The sequence below is a fragment of the Mus caroli genome, chromosome 9 (genome assembly GCF_900094665.2).
Source record: "Mus caroli chromosome 9, CAROLI_EIJ_v1.1, whole genome shotgun sequence".
Taxonomy (NCBI): Eukaryota; Metazoa; Chordata; class Mammalia; order Rodentia; family Muridae; genus Mus; species Mus caroli.
This window is the reverse complement of record NC_034578.1, coordinates 6,111,576-6,128,897: the sequence shown is the minus strand read 5'-3', so window position 1 is coordinate 6,128,897 and position 17,322 is coordinate 6,111,576. Positions and strand designations below refer to the sequence as shown.

Genomic DNA, 17,322 nt, shown 5'->3' with positions numbered 1-17,322 from the left:
TATGGGGGACTTTTGGGATAGCATTGAAAATGTAAACGAGGAAAATACCTAATAAAAAAATAAATTTAAAAAAAATCATTCTTCAATTGAGAGCTATCTAGGTTGCCCCCAGTTTCTGACTATTATAAAGAAATCTGCAATGGTTGAGAAAGTGACCTTGTGATATGATGGGGTAACCTTTGTGCCCAACAGTGGTATAGCTGGGTGTTGAGGTCGATTTATTCCCAAGGTTTTGAGAAACCACCATATTAGTTTCCATAGTTTCTGTACTAGTTTGCACTCTCAGCAGCAAAGGAGGAGTGCCTCCCTTGCAAAACATTCAGGAAATCGGGGAGATTATTTACTTTTTTAAAATTGAAAATCAATTTTTCTGCAAAATATATCTCATTGTAGTTTTTCCCTACTTCATCTCCTCCTAGATCCTCCCATCTCCTATTTTTTTTTCTAGTGAGCTTTTTACTTACTAAGATTCCTATGTTATTTAATAATAGACATTGTCATATTGTTTAGGTTATAAATAAATGTTGATACTCATTTGTCAGAATCAACTCCATGGAGACTGTGGCATAAACATAGTTTTTTAAAACTTTAAAACACTCTACATTTTTAACAGAGAAGTCTCCTCCAGAAAGTTCAAATTTTATGAACATGTCTTGGACTATTCCTATTATTTGTATAACTTCATCATCCTTTATACTTCTTCTAAGAACTCCTCTAAAATGACTAGCCCAAAGTGTCCTGCTATGTGCATTTGAATGAAGAGTAATTTGAAGATGTATTACATATCAGCAGAGATTAATATGTATTTATGATTAGATTTTTTTTTCTGGAGAAGGTGAGCCATGGGTACAAACTCTTGGAGCAGAAAATAAACCATTTCATATATTCTTGATTAAGAGACAGCATCTACTACTCCCATGTGGCATGTGACACCATGACAAATAAATTACTTTTGCTAAAAGCATTAAGGATTTGCATGAAGGATTAATGGCTGCTAGTTAAGCTCTGAAAGCACAAGCATACAACAGATGACACTGAGTAGAAGAAGTTGAGGGACAATCTTGGTTTATCAATTTATCTTTCTTACAGTGCCTGCTGTACCTGTACAGTAAATGTTCACTTTTTCAAATAGCCCAAGTTTCACATTGAACATCTAAAATTGAGGCAAATAGTGGGTTTTATTCTTTGTCTCTACTCAGAAGGGAGGTGAATCATAAAGGTCATATTTGTTTCTATAATATTTATATTATGGTAAACACATAAATTCATATGATAAAGTTTACATAGCTTGAAATTAAAAATAAAATATACTTTAAAATTCACTGTCAATATAAATGTTGAGTGTCATGAATAGATTATTGTTATACTTACTTTTGCTTCTAATGCATATAGTAATGCTAAATTCACTGTTATTATATATAAATAAGAAATATCCTTTGAACAAAGATAAAATTTTACTAAATGCACTTAGTGCATTTAGTAAATGTGCACTTACTAAATGAGAAGTTTTTATTTTGCTATCCATGGACTTCATTTTCCTGGTATTGAATTTTACCTAAGACAAATTTTATAAACTTTCACATCTCATAGACTTTTGTGCATACAAGAGTCCAACACTGTTTTTTCACGCTCTGGAGACTTGGTAGGTAACTATTTGCAAATCTCTCTTGTCAGTACTGACACACATTCCAGGCTTGGTGCTGCAGTTACACACTCTGTCTTCATTAGTTTAAGAAACCAGACATTTACATCATGTGTCTCACCCTCACAGCAGCACAACTTTGACAGAAACAACTGCAGTTTGTTTTTGTTCTTGACATTCAGATGTAGACACCTTTGATTAGCCATAATTTTCACCGTTAGATTATTCAGTTGTAAAGTTAAACCCAATGGCTATAGAACTCAGACTAACAAGTATTTGAAACTAATGCTAATGAGTATTTTTTTCATTTTACATTTAGTAGTAATTTTTAATAAGTTATTATTCTTTTTTTTTTCTTTTTGGTTTTCCGAGACAGGGTTTCTCTGTGTAGCCCTGGCTGTCCTGGCACTCACTTTGTAGACCAGGGTGGCCTCGAACTCAGAAATCCGCCTGCCTCTGCCTCCCGAGTGCTGGGATTAAAGGCATGTGCCACCATGCCCAGCTGTTATTATTCTTTATACCGTAGTTTTCTTGTCTGTAAAATGGTCTGAAGAATAAATTAATTAATCTACATAGTGTACTTTTCCTGGAGCATAGTGTGTTTTAAGCATAGTGTGTTTATCCTAGATTAAATTAATGGCTGTGGGATAGACTTCACAGCTGCTGAGCACACTGGCTTCTGTCCTTATTCACACATTTTCTCACCCAATAGATTGTGGTCTCTGATCTTACTTTACTCCAACTCTCCCAACGAGGAAACAATTCTCAAATGGCACAGGGAAGAGAATACAATGGTTGACGTTTGTGGCTTCCAGTCTGTCACTTGCCAGTTCTGTAATGAAGTGTACATCTGAGGGTGCGAAGGGGGTGAATTGTAAGTCAGTGTATATCAAACAGTACATCCATGCTTTGCTCTGCTATATTGTTTTCTTACCAGCTCCCTTAATCCCATCACCTGGGAACATGCCTTCAATAAATCACGTTCAAAGGAACCATTTCTCTGCTTCTATGTCCAAGATCTTGATATGAGATCATAAATATTCACTGAAGTTGCTACCATTATGGCACCCAGTGTTCTGATCTATGAGCAGATGAAGTTCTTCATCATTTTGGTGGGGCCCCATAGATGGACCTCACAACTCCCATAGTTCTCCATACATATGTATTTTCAATCTAAAATCTTTACAGTTTTATAAAGATATTCAGTAATAATTCCTGACCATATTCCAAAACATAATTTATACTACTGATAAAGGGGTTGACTGTATAAGGTTTACCAGTGCATTGTGGGAAATGTCGAGCAGATGCTTTTTAATGTGAAGTTTAAAGCCTAAACTGAACCTATGCTACTAGCTCTTGCACACTGTGGAGTAAATGCTAGACCTAGACCAGTCATCATTTAGAGTTCACCATAAATAATTTCAAAACCCCTTAGCAAAGCAAGAAATTTGGGTTGTGTTTTTAAAAGAGAAACCAGTGACCTTTACATCTAGACACGGGGCTCCTGGGATACAAGTGGCATCGATGGTGTGAAACATTCTGCAGAGAAAATAAAAATAGCTGCTGTCATATAATCAGTGTAGTGGCACGAAACCCTGAGCTTGGAATTCACTAGCTCAGATCTTTATAACTTGTGGATCAAAATGAATGCCAACTCGCCACTGCTTCTGTTATAAATATTCCTTTCTTATCTCCCATTTGGCTAATTCTGTTTTTAATTATGTGCATATAGTATTTTATTTTCTTGTGGTGACATAATTTTAAAGTAGAATTCTACCTCTTTGACTTTAGGCAAAAAAGCATAATGAAATTGCATGTCTTAAAACTTTGAAGAGAATTGCTACTTTGTTCTATTTAGCAGAGGTAACTAACTGCAATATGACAATGAGGTTTGATTTGTATTAGGATAATTTTATTTCTAAAGCAGATGACAAGGTCTCTCTTAAATTTCTCACAAATGTTTTACAATATCTTGATTCTGTTGGCATTAGTAGCAAATAGGACACTTTTCTTGGTATTTTTCTTCTTAGGCTATCTGCTGCTGAGTGTATTTATTGGCAAAAACTTTTGACACTTGAAGAGACTAAATCCCATTGTACAAGGCACAAGATGAATTTCAGTTGTTTCAATGTACTAGACCATTTATTGTGAGCCAATTTTGCCTTTGTAGAGCAGTTCCTTCATGTTGGACACTCGTCTAAGTAGTCCTGCTCTCCTGGGCATAACCATATCATACAATATCAACATCTCATTTTATGAAAACTGAAAGTAAACTATGACACCCAGAATACAATAGGTGGTACAATATGGCTTAATGATAAAGGGTAAATTTTGCGTCATCTAGGCAAATTGGACTTTGTACTCTCACACTGAGATGTTAGATGGTTGACCCATGATTTTCCTTTTTTTTTAATTTATGTACATAATGTTTGGGTGCATACTTATATACACAGAAAGTTTTGCATATTTGTGCCAGGAAGGGTGGAATATATGTGTTCATGTCCTGTGTATGGATACTCAGAGGTGCCAGAAGAAGAAATTATAAGCAGTTATAAGCAGTTTTTAGCAACTTAAGTTGGGTGCAGGATTCACATTCTGTCCCCTAAAAGGTCCATTTCTCCAGGCTAACTAAACAGTTCTTTAAGGATCACTGTAAATGTTACATTCACCCTAACTATTAATAGCACAGATGACGCTTTATGTGAACCTTCTTGAACTCTGGTTAAATGTATAAGAGAACTAAGGTGATTATGAGAACAAATCGGCCCATTTCACAAGGATTTACCTTAACTCTATTGTCTCACTTAATGTAACCGACTCTACCTACCTTTAGTTCAGGTCACACATAAAAAGACTAGTCCTTTAATAAATTATACATATACTAGTAAAAAATCTCATGGTCAGAAGACAGTTAAAGTGATCTCTGAAATTCTGAACTTTATGAAACTAAAGGCAAAGTTCTTCCTCACTCTGTGGCCTACAAATGTGGACATTGTAGGACGGGGAGGAAGAATTAAGTGCAAATGTGTAATGTAAATCTCATAGTACATTGTCTTATATACCTTTCCCAGACCATATTGCATCTCATAATTCCCTAAAAAAGGTTTCTGTGTAGTAATTTCTTCCTACTTTGTGGAAGTGTACGTATGTACATTCATGCTCAGATAAGTATTTATGAGTCTGTATGGGATTGCCAGATGGCATGTTATAGTGTCCTTCCTTAAGAACCTTCCACCTTATTATTATGAGGCAGGATCCCTTACTGCCTTAGAGTGGATTCATCAAGTAGACTAGGCTGGATAAACAGGAAGCTCCAGGAAAATACCTGTCATGGCCTCCCCAGCACTGTGGTTACAAACCATGCCACCTCAGTTCTGGTAACCAAACTTATAGCTTTATTCATGGAATTCAAGCTCTCTACTGACAGCTAGCTCTTCAGTCTTATCACTGTGCTTGACCTCTGGTGATCTTTATAAAAAAGCCCACCACAAATCTAGTAACCAAAATGGTGTTTATAAATGTTCCATTTATCAGTTTGAATTACCAAACAAAATTCTCAATAAAATACCAATTAAATCTGTCCAGAGGAACAAAACCAGGTCACACCTAAGACTATAAATATCCTGATACCTTCAATTTTAATGTCCCTATAAACCCTAAGAATCTATGTAACTGACTCACTGCGACAAATCAAGTCCATGAATACCCTAATAAACTTGGGATGCAAATTAAGATATAGAAGTCAGATTATGTTTGTGCTTAAAAGTGTAAAAGTTATTATATAAATTATTATATAAATATGGTCCAACATAACTATTTACACATTCTGTAAATATTTGTTGTTCAGCTATAGAATAGACATTGTGTTTGAGAAAATAGTATTGAAAAACAAAGATTGAGGTTTTATTTTTCTAGGAGCACGAGGCATGTCTGACAGTGACATTCTCTGCCACAGCAATGGTACACAACAATGAGGGGGAAAAAATAGGTGTTTCGCTTCTTAGGGCTAATTTAGTAGTTAAGAGCACGCAATGTTCTTGCCAGGACTCTAGCAGAGGTTCCAGTATCCACATCAGGCAGCTGACAGTTGCCTTCAATTCCAATTGCCTTCAATCTCATCAGGCACAGTTCTTATTCATTTCTGGTCTTTCTTAGGTTCAGTTGCAAGGTATACTGGAAAATTCTCTACAGTTTCTTTTGTGATATTAATAAGCTAAAAAATGCTAACATCAAATCCAAGACAGAAATCTGAGAAATATTTTTAACTTATCTTTTTGCCAGTAACTTATTCAATTATCATTTCAAGTATCTTTCCTTAATTAAATCATCACAAGGAAAAGTTGTCAAACTGAGTAATGGAATTAAGTACATGCTATAATTAGTGAATATTAAACTGCTTATAGTTCATACTTCAGTGAATCAGTAAAAATTAATGCAAAATATAAAAGTTTTTCAAATTATACCACTAGATACTAAAAATTATACTTTGGAATGAACCAAATTTAGTTATTTGACAAATATCATTGAATCCCATGTCATAGGAATAAGCAGAAAAGGATACAGACATTTTGCTAATGCATAGCATTATCTGATATTTCACATATACAATAAAGTTGAAGAGAACATAAAAATAAAGAAGTTGCTGATTTCTAAATCTCCCCTTTAGTGACTGACAGGGATTAGGGAAGCTGGTTCCTGGGAAGGAGTGCTGTTATTATTTGGGACAGTGAGCTTTACTAGTTCTGTTTGCATTGTGATCTTTATAAATTCTTTGATCCAAAGCTTCTCTGTATACACATATTATTAGAAAGAAGAACAGGCGTTTCCCAAATTGTGGCTATATTAGAAAATGCTGAAATGAATATGTAAGATTCTTGTCTGAGATTGTTTTCAAAGACTGGAGTGTTCAGTACACGGTTTCATTCTCCACTTAGATATTTTCCCCCATCAATGGCACTGCAGACATGAGAAATGAGCATATTTACCCATATGGAAATACCTATTTTCTTATCCTGTGCATGTGGAGATTTGTCATTTAAGTAATGACTTTGTTTGTCATGGAATCAAAGAGAAGAGCTTTGGCACTGAATAAATTGCAGAAAAGTATTGAAGGTTTGTAGTGTGTGAAATTTAAAAACCTGGACCTTCTGTTACAAGATAAAGACCATCAGATTAAAGAGATGAAAATTCCAATGTCCCACTAAATTTAGTTTTAATTCCATTTCTCATTATGGCAGTCTTTCCCTGTGATGAGTTAATTAAGAGAAGATACGATAATGAAATAAGTTAGAGGAAAAACAATAAAGTTTTTAAAATAACACTTAAGATTATTTTCTTTCATGAAATTAATGTTACTACATTGGATTGTTAACTTATTAACAATTGGAAACTCATAAAAGAAAAGAAAATACCCATATATTCGATTCAGTGGCAATATATGTCCAGGACATGGTTTTATTAAAGATAGGTATGAACTTAATTAAAGTAAGTGTGTTTTAACTAATATCTAAAATGTAAGAACATTTAAGTATAGCATAGTGAATGTCTGTGCACTAGTTTCATGCCTCCTATCTGTAGAGGACAGAACAGATATTAAATCTTCTAGAACAAGAGTTGCAAATGGTGTGAGCTGCCATGTGGATGCTGAGAATCAAACCTGAGCTGCCTGGAAGTGCAACCAGTGCTCTTGACCACTAAGACCCATCTCTAGTCCCAGTTTTTTAGATTTGTTAATACTACAGTAAAGTAACATTGAAGTCAGTGTGCTGTGCAAGAGCACATGAGAAATTCTGCTCTGCAGTGTCATGCAGTGTCTGCTTTGCAGTGTTTGCTCCCATCAGCCAGACTTCCACCTCACACTGCTTTCCTAACCTCCAGTCATTACCTTGACTTCTCGCTCACCTGGGTTAGATTCCACAAATTGGAGATGTGAGAACATGCTTGACTTTCTGTGTCTTTATTTCACATAATACAATGACCTCCAGTCTTATCCATGCTACCATGGACAGCAGAATATCATCAGTCAGTGGCTCAATTGTATCCCATTGTATATTCACACTCTATATTTGTCCATTTGTCACTTGATTGTTTCCATCTCTCTGCTGCTCCAAATCATCCTTCTCTGAATGGGAGATATCTCTTCAAATCATTCCATTTCCTGGCTTGTGGGTTTGTAAGATCTTATCATTCTAGTTGTAACTATTTTGTGATGTTGCCATTCTGTTTTCCTTGTTGGGAGGAGTTCACATTGCCAGCAACATCATGTAAGAGCTCACTTTTCTTTCTCCAAAGCTTCATCAGTACCATGCACATACAGTACCCACAGAAGACAAGAGAGTCTAGTCAGGTCTGTTGGATGGTTGTGATCTATGGTATAGTTGTTGAGAAATAAACTTCAATACTATACAAGCACTCTGGACCTAATAACTTGTTCTTTGCTGATAATTAGCCTGAACATCTTCTGTGTGTAATGTTTGGATGTTTGTATATCTTGTTTTAATAAACATCTGCCTATTTCTACAGCTCATATAGGCATTGTTTATCTGTTTTGTTTATAAGGTTCTTTTCAGTTCTTTATATATTATAGGAATAAGATATATAATTTGCAAATATTTCTTCATTTTATATGCTGTGCATAAGTTTTTTATTGCATGCTTCTCTGCACAGAAAGTTTTAGTTTGACATATTCCCATGTATCTATTTTTGCCTTTATTTCTTGTCCTTTGCAGAAGTCTCAAAACAAGTGAAAAGTCCACTTCATTTTGAAGGCATGTTAGAGGAACTTCAGTGGAGCTTCTTATACTCAGCTGAGGTTTCAGTTAACTTATGAATTTCTTTGTCACAGGTGACAGAGGGTCTATTTACCATGTTCTGTACATGAGTACAAATCATTCCTAATGCTGTTTACCAAAACGACTGTTCTTTCTTGGGGCCTGTTCTTAGATTATCTAATTTTAATGGGCTATAAAAGTACTCATTTATGTCTAAGTTCTCAGTGCTGTCCCATTCATCAGTATGTGTGCTGATATAATTTTTAGGTATATATTTACCTTGCTTTCACAGATCAGATCTACATCAGGTCATTGGTTCTTTTGATTCAAGGTGGCTTTGGATAATCAGTGGGATTTTAGTAGTCATGTAAATTTTGTAATGCTAATTTAGATCTCTGATGGATGTCATCCTGTACTGACTTTAGATCTCGTTGGGTAATATTGAAGTTCCATCAATATAGATCCTATCAATCCATGAATGTGAGATGCATTTCCATTTCTTGGCATCTCGATCAGTTTCTTTCATCAGTGCCATAATTCTCAGAGCATAGTTGTTTTTCACTAGATAGTATACCCTCCTTTCTAGGTATTTCTTTTCTGTGGATCTTGTAAATGATATTAAATTCTTAGATTTTATTTCAAACAATTGATAATTAATATGTTGCAATGATGAATTAATTTAGTCTAACATGGTTTGGGGTAAAATTTCAAAGGAACATTTCTAAATAGAAAATCATATTATGCATATCCAAGTAGAATTTTATTTCCTTTCTAAATTAGATGTCTGGGAGCTCTGACTTGAGTTCTGGAATTGGGAGATCTCACAGAAACAACAGTTGTTGAAATCATTGTCTTCTTTAATACTCTAGGAATAGAGGCTTGTTAATTTTAATCTCTTTTATAAAAATTGCTTTATCATATTGAGATATTTCTTCTAGATCGGATTTGTTTGTCTCTTTTGCCATGAAGATATGTGTGTGTCTGTGTGTCTGTGTGTTTGTGTGTGTGTGTGTTTAATATCAAGGAAATCTGCTGTTAAGTCTAGAATCTTGCATCTTGATTTTATGTCAGCATTAAGGATAAGTAGTATTTGGATTGGCTAGAGAGCAGTAGTAGAGATAAAGTACATCATACATCATGCATAAAGTGAGGGTCTTGATAGGTTCAACTCCTAATGAACTAGAATAACTTTTAGTTCAACCTAAACGAAAAGAAAGTTACCAGCAAGAAACCAAGAGCCTGGATTTATTAGGAAAGTTTGTTTTACCATTTAGTATTGAATATGCTGGAGAGAGATTTTTATACTTTTTAAAAAAAATACATTGTTGAAAATGGAAAATCATCATTTGCCAGGTAGTATCAATATCTTCTGAAATTAAATATGATATCAAAATGTTACTATTTAATAAATCAATACATATGTGGGTATTTTTAAGATCGAGACATAGTTAATAAATGACAAAGTAGCACACAAAATAAAGACTAAAGTCATAGAGACAATTATATTTTCTAGTCTCCCCAAATTATTTTATAGTCCTCACACTATAGCATTATCCTTAAAGTAACTGTATTCCTCTTTATTATCAAAGTAAAGTTTGAAGAGGATTTTAATAAATGTTAATAGATAATAAAAGCCTTAACAAAGAATGTAAACAAAGATCTTAAATGTTGTTTGACTCCACGCAATATTTCTACTTTGGGTACAGGCAGGAAATCTAACCCAGTTTCAGGTGTCAGCTGAGTTATTGTACAGTATTCTCTTTCTTGTCCTTGGCTTTGTGAACCTCTTGGTTATGTAAAGAAGAAAACTTAACTGCAGAAATAGGATTAGCATTTTGGAGCCCTGGAATTCCTATTTAATTGTGAGACATTTAAAGTGCCAGCTTTATGGACAATTGTCCTAGCCTTGAAATATTTTACAAATTATTGATTCAACAAACACTATTTGGATAAGAAATGGTAACTCTTTAGTCAGCTTGTACTTGCTTGCTCATTACTCTTTTTAAATTTTAAATAGTATCAAAACCTTAAGAAAATTTCAGCAGAATCTCATAAAATATATAGGTTTGAAGTGTTAAATTTCTGTAAATTAGATGTGAATAACTAATGAAGTTGGAGAGGGAGCACATTGTGAGACAGGAGAGGTCCTTGTACTTAGGATCTAATTAGCGGTGTGCATAATTTGCTTATACTCCACGGGCCTAATTGTTGTCAGTTCACTTAAATATTTCTCATCATTTCTTCTTTTTAATTAAAAACAGAATTTTTCGTACAATATATTCTCATTATGGTTACTCTCCCTAAACTCCCAGATGTGTCTTACTTCCCTACCTACCAAGGCTCTACATACCCTTTCTCCCTCTGTCTTATTGGAATGCGAATAGGCATCTGAGAAATACTACTGCTGCTGCTGCTACTATTACCACTACTACTACTAATACTAATAATTATAATAGTAATAATATAGATAATAACATAATAAATATGATCAAACAAAAATAAACCATAATAGGACAAAATGAACAAACAGAAAAAAAAAGAGCAAAAGAAAAAGCACAAGAAACACAGATACTAAGAACCACATTCACACACATAGCAAACCCATAAATACAAAATAAAAAACATTAAAACATAAGCAGACGATATGTAAGGTTAAAGAAAAGACAGACTCCAAGGATACCACTGAATTTGTTCTGTGTTATCATCTACTACTGGAAATACAGTCTGCCTTTAAATTTGGTTTGTGTACCCAGAGACTCCACTGGAGAAATCCAAATTTTCCTTTGTAGGTTGTCAGCTGTTTCCTTTGTGAAATAATGTCTGGGTATGGGATGGTGTCTTGTGTCCATTCCATTTTTTCTGTCAGCACTGGGACTACACATGGCTTGTACCCTGTTGCTCTTTTTCCACTGCCACAGCTTCACCATGTTTATACACATGTCTGTCCTGTGCTGTCTGGATGACGCTTGGTCTTTATGTTGCCTTTGGCTCTTTCTGTCTCCTTTTCTTCAGAGTTCTCTGAGCATTAAGGGAAGGGATTAGGTGAATACATCCCATTTATGACTGAAACCTCCAAGGTCTCTCACTCTTTGTACATTTTCCAGTTGTGGGTCTCAGTATTGCTCCTATCCACTAAAGGCAGATTTTTCTTTGATGATGGCTGAGCAAGATTCTGATCTATATGTGTAGCAGAATGCAATTAGGGGTTGCTTTATTACAACATTCCTTTAGCAGAACAGGAGTATTTCGTTTGTCCCTTGTACTGGCTAGTTTTGTGTCAACTTGACACAGCTGGAGTTATCACAGAGAAAGGAGCTTCATTTGGGGAAATGCCTCCATGAGATCCAATGTAAGGCATTTTCTCAATTAGTGATCAAGGGGGAAGGGCCCCTTGTGGGTGGGACCATCTCTGGGCTGGTAGTTTTGGGTTCTATAAGAGAGCAGGCTGAGCAATCCAGGGGAAGCAAGCCAGTAAAAAACATCACTCTGCATCAGCTCCTGCTCCCTGACCTTCTTGAGTTCCAGTCCTGACTTCTTTCAGTGATGAACAGCAATGTGGAAATGTAAGCTGAATAAACCCTTTTCTCCCCAACTTGCTTCTTGGACATGATGTTTGTGCAGGAATAGAAACACTGACTAAGACAAATTGGTACCAGCATAGTGGGGTATTCCTGTGACAACCTGACCATGTTTTGGGAGGACTGTGGAAGGACTTTGGAACTTTGGGCTTGAAGATCCATTCGTTGTTAAGAGTTCTGTCAGATGTTGTGTAGGAGCTTGGAAGATAATGTTGAGAACAGTGCAGACGATGGAGGTCTGGCTTGTGAAATATCAGAGGGAAAATTAAAGACTCTTTTCAGGTCCATTGCTATTTTGATTGTGAAGATTCTGTAGTTCTGGTTAGCTGGGGCTGAAGAATCAGCTGTGATTAGCAAGATACCGAAACTACTAAAGCAAAAACATTGCATTGCTGGGACTATTGATGCTGGTTATCTGAAGCTAAGAAATTAGCAGTGATTAAGAACAGACCAGCATCTTGAGGTGACATCTTCTGGGAAGTGTTTTCTGAAAGCACAAAGAGGCTGTGTTCCAGAGATAGCCAAGGTTGTACTTCTGCTGCAGCGGGACTTGGTAATGTGTAAGGGTCACCCAGGTGATACCAGTTTTGAAGGCATGAAAGAGTCACTCAGAGCAGCTGAGGCTCGGCACTGTGAGAGGCCATGGAAGGCCATTGGTGAAGGTGCAGCCTCAGTTGCAATTGATTGCCCAGGACTGAAGGGGTCATACAGTGTTTGGGAGATGCCAGTACCATGAGATGACCACCAAGAGCAGCAGCAGAAGTGGAGTACAGGCATCTGGAGTCTAGAGGACGATGCATGTGCTACAAAGAACATGGCTAGAGAAGTGACCCAAGCCCTTGGAGGAGCCCAGAAGATCATGAGTTGGATCCCAGACATTGGATGGTTGGAGATTGTTTTTGCTTTTGATTGTGACTGTGCCCTGATATTTTCCCTCTTGAAGGAAGAAACTATTTTAGTGGAGCCCACAGTTAAGAGACTTTTAATTATAAAAAGACTTTGGATTTTAAAAGAGATAGATATTTTTAAAGAGATTGAAAATTTAAGAATATGTAAAGATTGTGGGAAGTTTAAAGTTATTTAGACCTTGGGGATGAATAAGAACGTAAAGGTTGAGGCTTACTAGTGATGTGTTTGTGTGTCAAGTTGACAAGGGGTCAATTGTACTAGCTAGCTTTGTGTTAACTTGACACAGCTGGAGTTATCACAGAGAAAGGAGTTTCAGTTGGGGAAATGCCTCCATGAGATCCAACTGTAAGGCATTTTCTCAATTAGTGATCAAGGGGGAAGGGCCCCTTGTGGGTGGGACCATCTCTGGGCTGGTAGTCTTGGTTCTATAAGAGAGCAGGCTGAGCAAGTCAGGGGAAGCAAGCCAGTAAAAAACATCACTCCATGGCCTCTGCATCAGCTCCTGCTCCCTGACCTTCTTGAGTTCCAGTCCTGACTTCTTTCAGTGATGAACAGCAATGTGGAAGTGTAAGCTGAATGAACCCTTTCCTCCCGAACTTGCTTCTTGGTCATGATGTTTGTGCAGGAATAGAAACCCTGACTAAGACATCCCTAGACCATGTCTTATTTAGTCTCTGGTTTTTGGCCACCAGAGCAGTGAGAGACATGGGTTCTATCTTACAGTGTGAACTTTAATTCCAATCAGATAGTGATTGTTTACTCTGACAACTTTTGTTATACTCTTGCATTAGTTGATCACAATTGTAGATCATGGGGTTTGTATCTGGTTTGGTACTTACCTTTTTCCTCTTTGGTACTTACCTTTTTTTGGTAGTGTGCACAGTACCTTCTAGTAGCACGAACACTAGCCAGTAGGAGTAAAGATTCTACATAAGGACCAGTTTGACATCTCTGTGTTCCATGACTCATGTAGCTGTTTTCTACAGCCATTTAGTCTAATCCTCAGGTTACAGAAAGCAACCAATAGCCTGGGTTGGTTTGGGGGTTCATAGGATCCCTTTGACCAACACCTCTGTTAGATGTAACCTAGTTCCAGTGCTGGGAGTTTCATTTAGTGATGACAGATGCCTAGCTGGGTCTTTGTCTCTCTCACCATTTTTCAATCTACTTGAGCATCTGGAAATATTGGCTCAAGGTCAGGTTCCCCATTCTGAAGTTAGTAAGAAACTGACTCTTAATAATCCATGATAGGAAAAAGACAGAGCAAAGGGTGATTTGAGAGGAAAAAAGAAAAAGAAAATATAAAGTGAGTCTTCCTAATTCCAGTGATAGATTATAATCCCATGATGGGTCATTTAAAACTTAGTTAAATTTCCTTATCAAAAAAATGAAGAAAATATCTAATTTTAAAAAAAAAACTAGCTTTGCAAACAGGAGGCTGTTGGATCTGTTCTTCAAGTTATAACATGGGTGAGTTTGAAGGCAGTTGAGATTTCAATGGCTTTGACTTCAAATTCAAATCATATAACAGACATTATATCAGTTTTAGGTGTCATGGTTAAAGCTCTGGTTTCACCATTCTCACATCACCAAAGAACTTTGCTCTTTATTATTGTCTAAAAAAAACAGATAAATAAATATACTCTCCTAACTGCTCAGTAACTTGGATACAAAACCTTAATCTTTGTCTTCTTCTGTTTATCATGATCAATCTTATTTCTTAGTTCTTCTATCATAATTTAATTATATTTATTTTAATTATATTTAGGATGCTCTGTGTGTGTGTGTGTGTGTGTGTGTGTTCATGTGAATGTAGGTACCCAAAAGAGGCCAGAGGAGAATAAAAGATCCCCTAGAGCCTGAGTGACAGGCAGGTATGAGCCACACAATGTTTTTACTAGGAACCTATCTGGCTCAGTATGACAGCAGCAAGTGCTGTTACTTGCAGAGCATCTCTCCATCTGTGCACTCTTCTACGGTGGTTTCCAAATATTTTGTGTTCCCTGGCTCCTCACAGTCATCACTGCCACTGTCACTCAAAACCAATGTCTTATAACTACTTAAAGCCAGCTTCCTGAGGCTGTGATTTTACTCTCCTGCTTGCTCTTCTCCTGCTATTAATCTGCCACATCCCCCCCTCTTTTTACTCTGGAGCTGGAGAGATTGTTTAAAATACAATTCCCAGTCCAATTTCAACTCTACCTTTCTCCAGCTCAGTTAAGATATTTGAGTTTTCTTCTTCCTTTCTCCCATTTCCTTCTTCCTTTTTCTTCCCATTCAGTAACCATTATTCCATTGTCCATATATCCTTCATTTTTCACCATCACCTGGATACTTTCATGAAAACATTAATTTTTTTTCTTTTCTCTTTGGAATGATGTGAGGAATAACCTGAGGTGGTCCATAGCCAATAATTGATTAACAAATCAGGAAAAACTAAAGTCCATCTATCTCCTAACTTGAGAAGTTTGCATAAATGGATAGGATTAAGTGCATATCTCCCATGTTTTCCTCTATAGTGTATGCTGCCATCTCTCTCTATTCTCTTATAGGTTTGGGTAAAATCAATCCATTAAGTTGATATAGAAGAACAAAGCATTATCTCTTTAACTTTCAACTTTCATCTTAGTAATCACAGTACGGAATATCAAGCACACCTCAGAATTGAAGAGAAAAGAAGTACAGGCAGAACATCAGGAACTCTGTGTCCTCTTCCCACAGCCACAAACCAGAGCTGTGCGCTGAATAGAATATATTACATTATTTGTAGATTGAGTATATATGGCCTTGGAGCCAAGGCATGCTTAGCAAAGCCCTTGCTGTTTGAGCTTTGTCTGCCAGTTAAATGATCTGTATTATTCAACAGCTGTTGAAATTCTGTGTGTTTTCAGAGATCATCTATAGCTGGGTCTTCAATGAGTTCCCTTCCTTTGTGGCAGAGGACAGCCGGCGGTTCATATCCCAAGAGACAGGCAACCTTTATATTTCTAAAGTGCAAACATCAGATGTTGGCAGCTACATTTGTCTGGTGAAAAATGCTGTGACAAATGCTCGCGTGCTCAGTCCTCCAACCCCACTCACGCTGCGAAATGATGGTGAGTTACAGTTTTAAATAAGCATCTCATATGCAAAAATCAAGATGTATCATTGCTGGTCTTCTAAGCACTTGACCTAATACAAATCAACTAAAAGGCAGCTGCCCTACTCACAAATGCATCTCTTTAATCTGAGTTTGTGTATGCTACAGAATAAAAATGTTAACATGAGTGATAGGAAATGGCCTAGTTGATAAAATGTTTGCTGTGCTGTGATTCATGATATTAATTCAAATCCTAAGGGACTATGCATAAAGCCAGGCAGAGATTGCTTCTAATCCCATCTTCAGGATGCAGATACACGAACATCTCTGGAGCAGGCTAGCCAGACTATAGGTAGAGACTTGTTGAAGAAGACACATGATGTCAACCTCTGGCTTACATACATGCATGCACCCCCTCATACACATACACATATGCGCTCATACACATGCACATACACACATGCACAAATATACATGTATGCATACACACAGGCATAGATACAATGGTATTATGGGAAATGACAGGTTCACAGTGGATAAATACTGATCATAATTCTACTTAACTCATTATTATAATGAGAACCTAGAAGGGAGTGCCATGTGAACTCCACTGTTCTCTCTGTCCTTAGGGTCTGTCTGCAGCATATGTGTATTAGCTGTATGAGTTCTATGGACTCAGTTTTTATTGCATTTGTAGCTCATCTGCCTTCAAATTGAGTATTAAGCTTTTAATACTTCATTGTACAATTATAATTGTTATTACTTTTCCAATAATAGGAATAGTTGTAACTTTAACTATTCAGTGAAGCCCAGGCAGGTGTAATGATGCTATAATTATAGGAATTGCCATCTATCCACAGGATCTTCATATTTAAACACCTCATTTGTATTTATAGACATTTACAGTTAGGCATTGCATTAAAAAGTCAAGTGCTCTATTGTAGTTGATATATGATATGCAGATTGCTCTGCTGTGCAACAAAAATTATCTGTGAAGGCATTATTAAGAAGTGAGCTAGAGAATGAGAATTCTGATTGGTTTTAAAGTATTAAAAAGTATATTTTAATATGTTTTATAGTTCTTCTATATGTTTTTTCCATAAGAGAGTCTCGTGTAGCTAAAGCTAGCTATAAAGTACTGTCCTTTTGCTCCCATCTGACAAGTATTTTCAATATATACAACAACACCTGCTAAAAGAACTCACATGATATGTACACACTGATAAGTGGATATTAGCCCAGAAATTTAGAATACCCAAGATACAAGATACAATTTGCTAAACACATGAAACTCAAGAAGAACGAAGACCAAAGTGTGGACAGTTTGTCCCTTCTTAGAATTGG

At 36.3% G+C, this 17,322-nt stretch overlaps 1 protein-coding gene across 11 annotated transcripts in view; it reads left to right on the top strand.

Annotated features, from left to right (window-relative positions):
• The window catches only part of Cntn5 (contactin 5), a 1,179,522-nt gene that overhangs the window by 791,502 nt on the left and 370,698 nt on the right, over window positions 1-17,322 (top strand). For all 11 annotated transcript variants that reach the window (XM_021171282.2, XM_029481828.1, XM_029481827.1 and 8 more), the window contains one exon: window positions 15,791-15,994. In XM_021171282.2, the coding sequence (XP_021026941.1) occupies window positions 15,791-15,994 (204 nt within the window). The remainder of the gene's footprint in view (window positions 1-15,790; window positions 15,995-17,322) is intronic.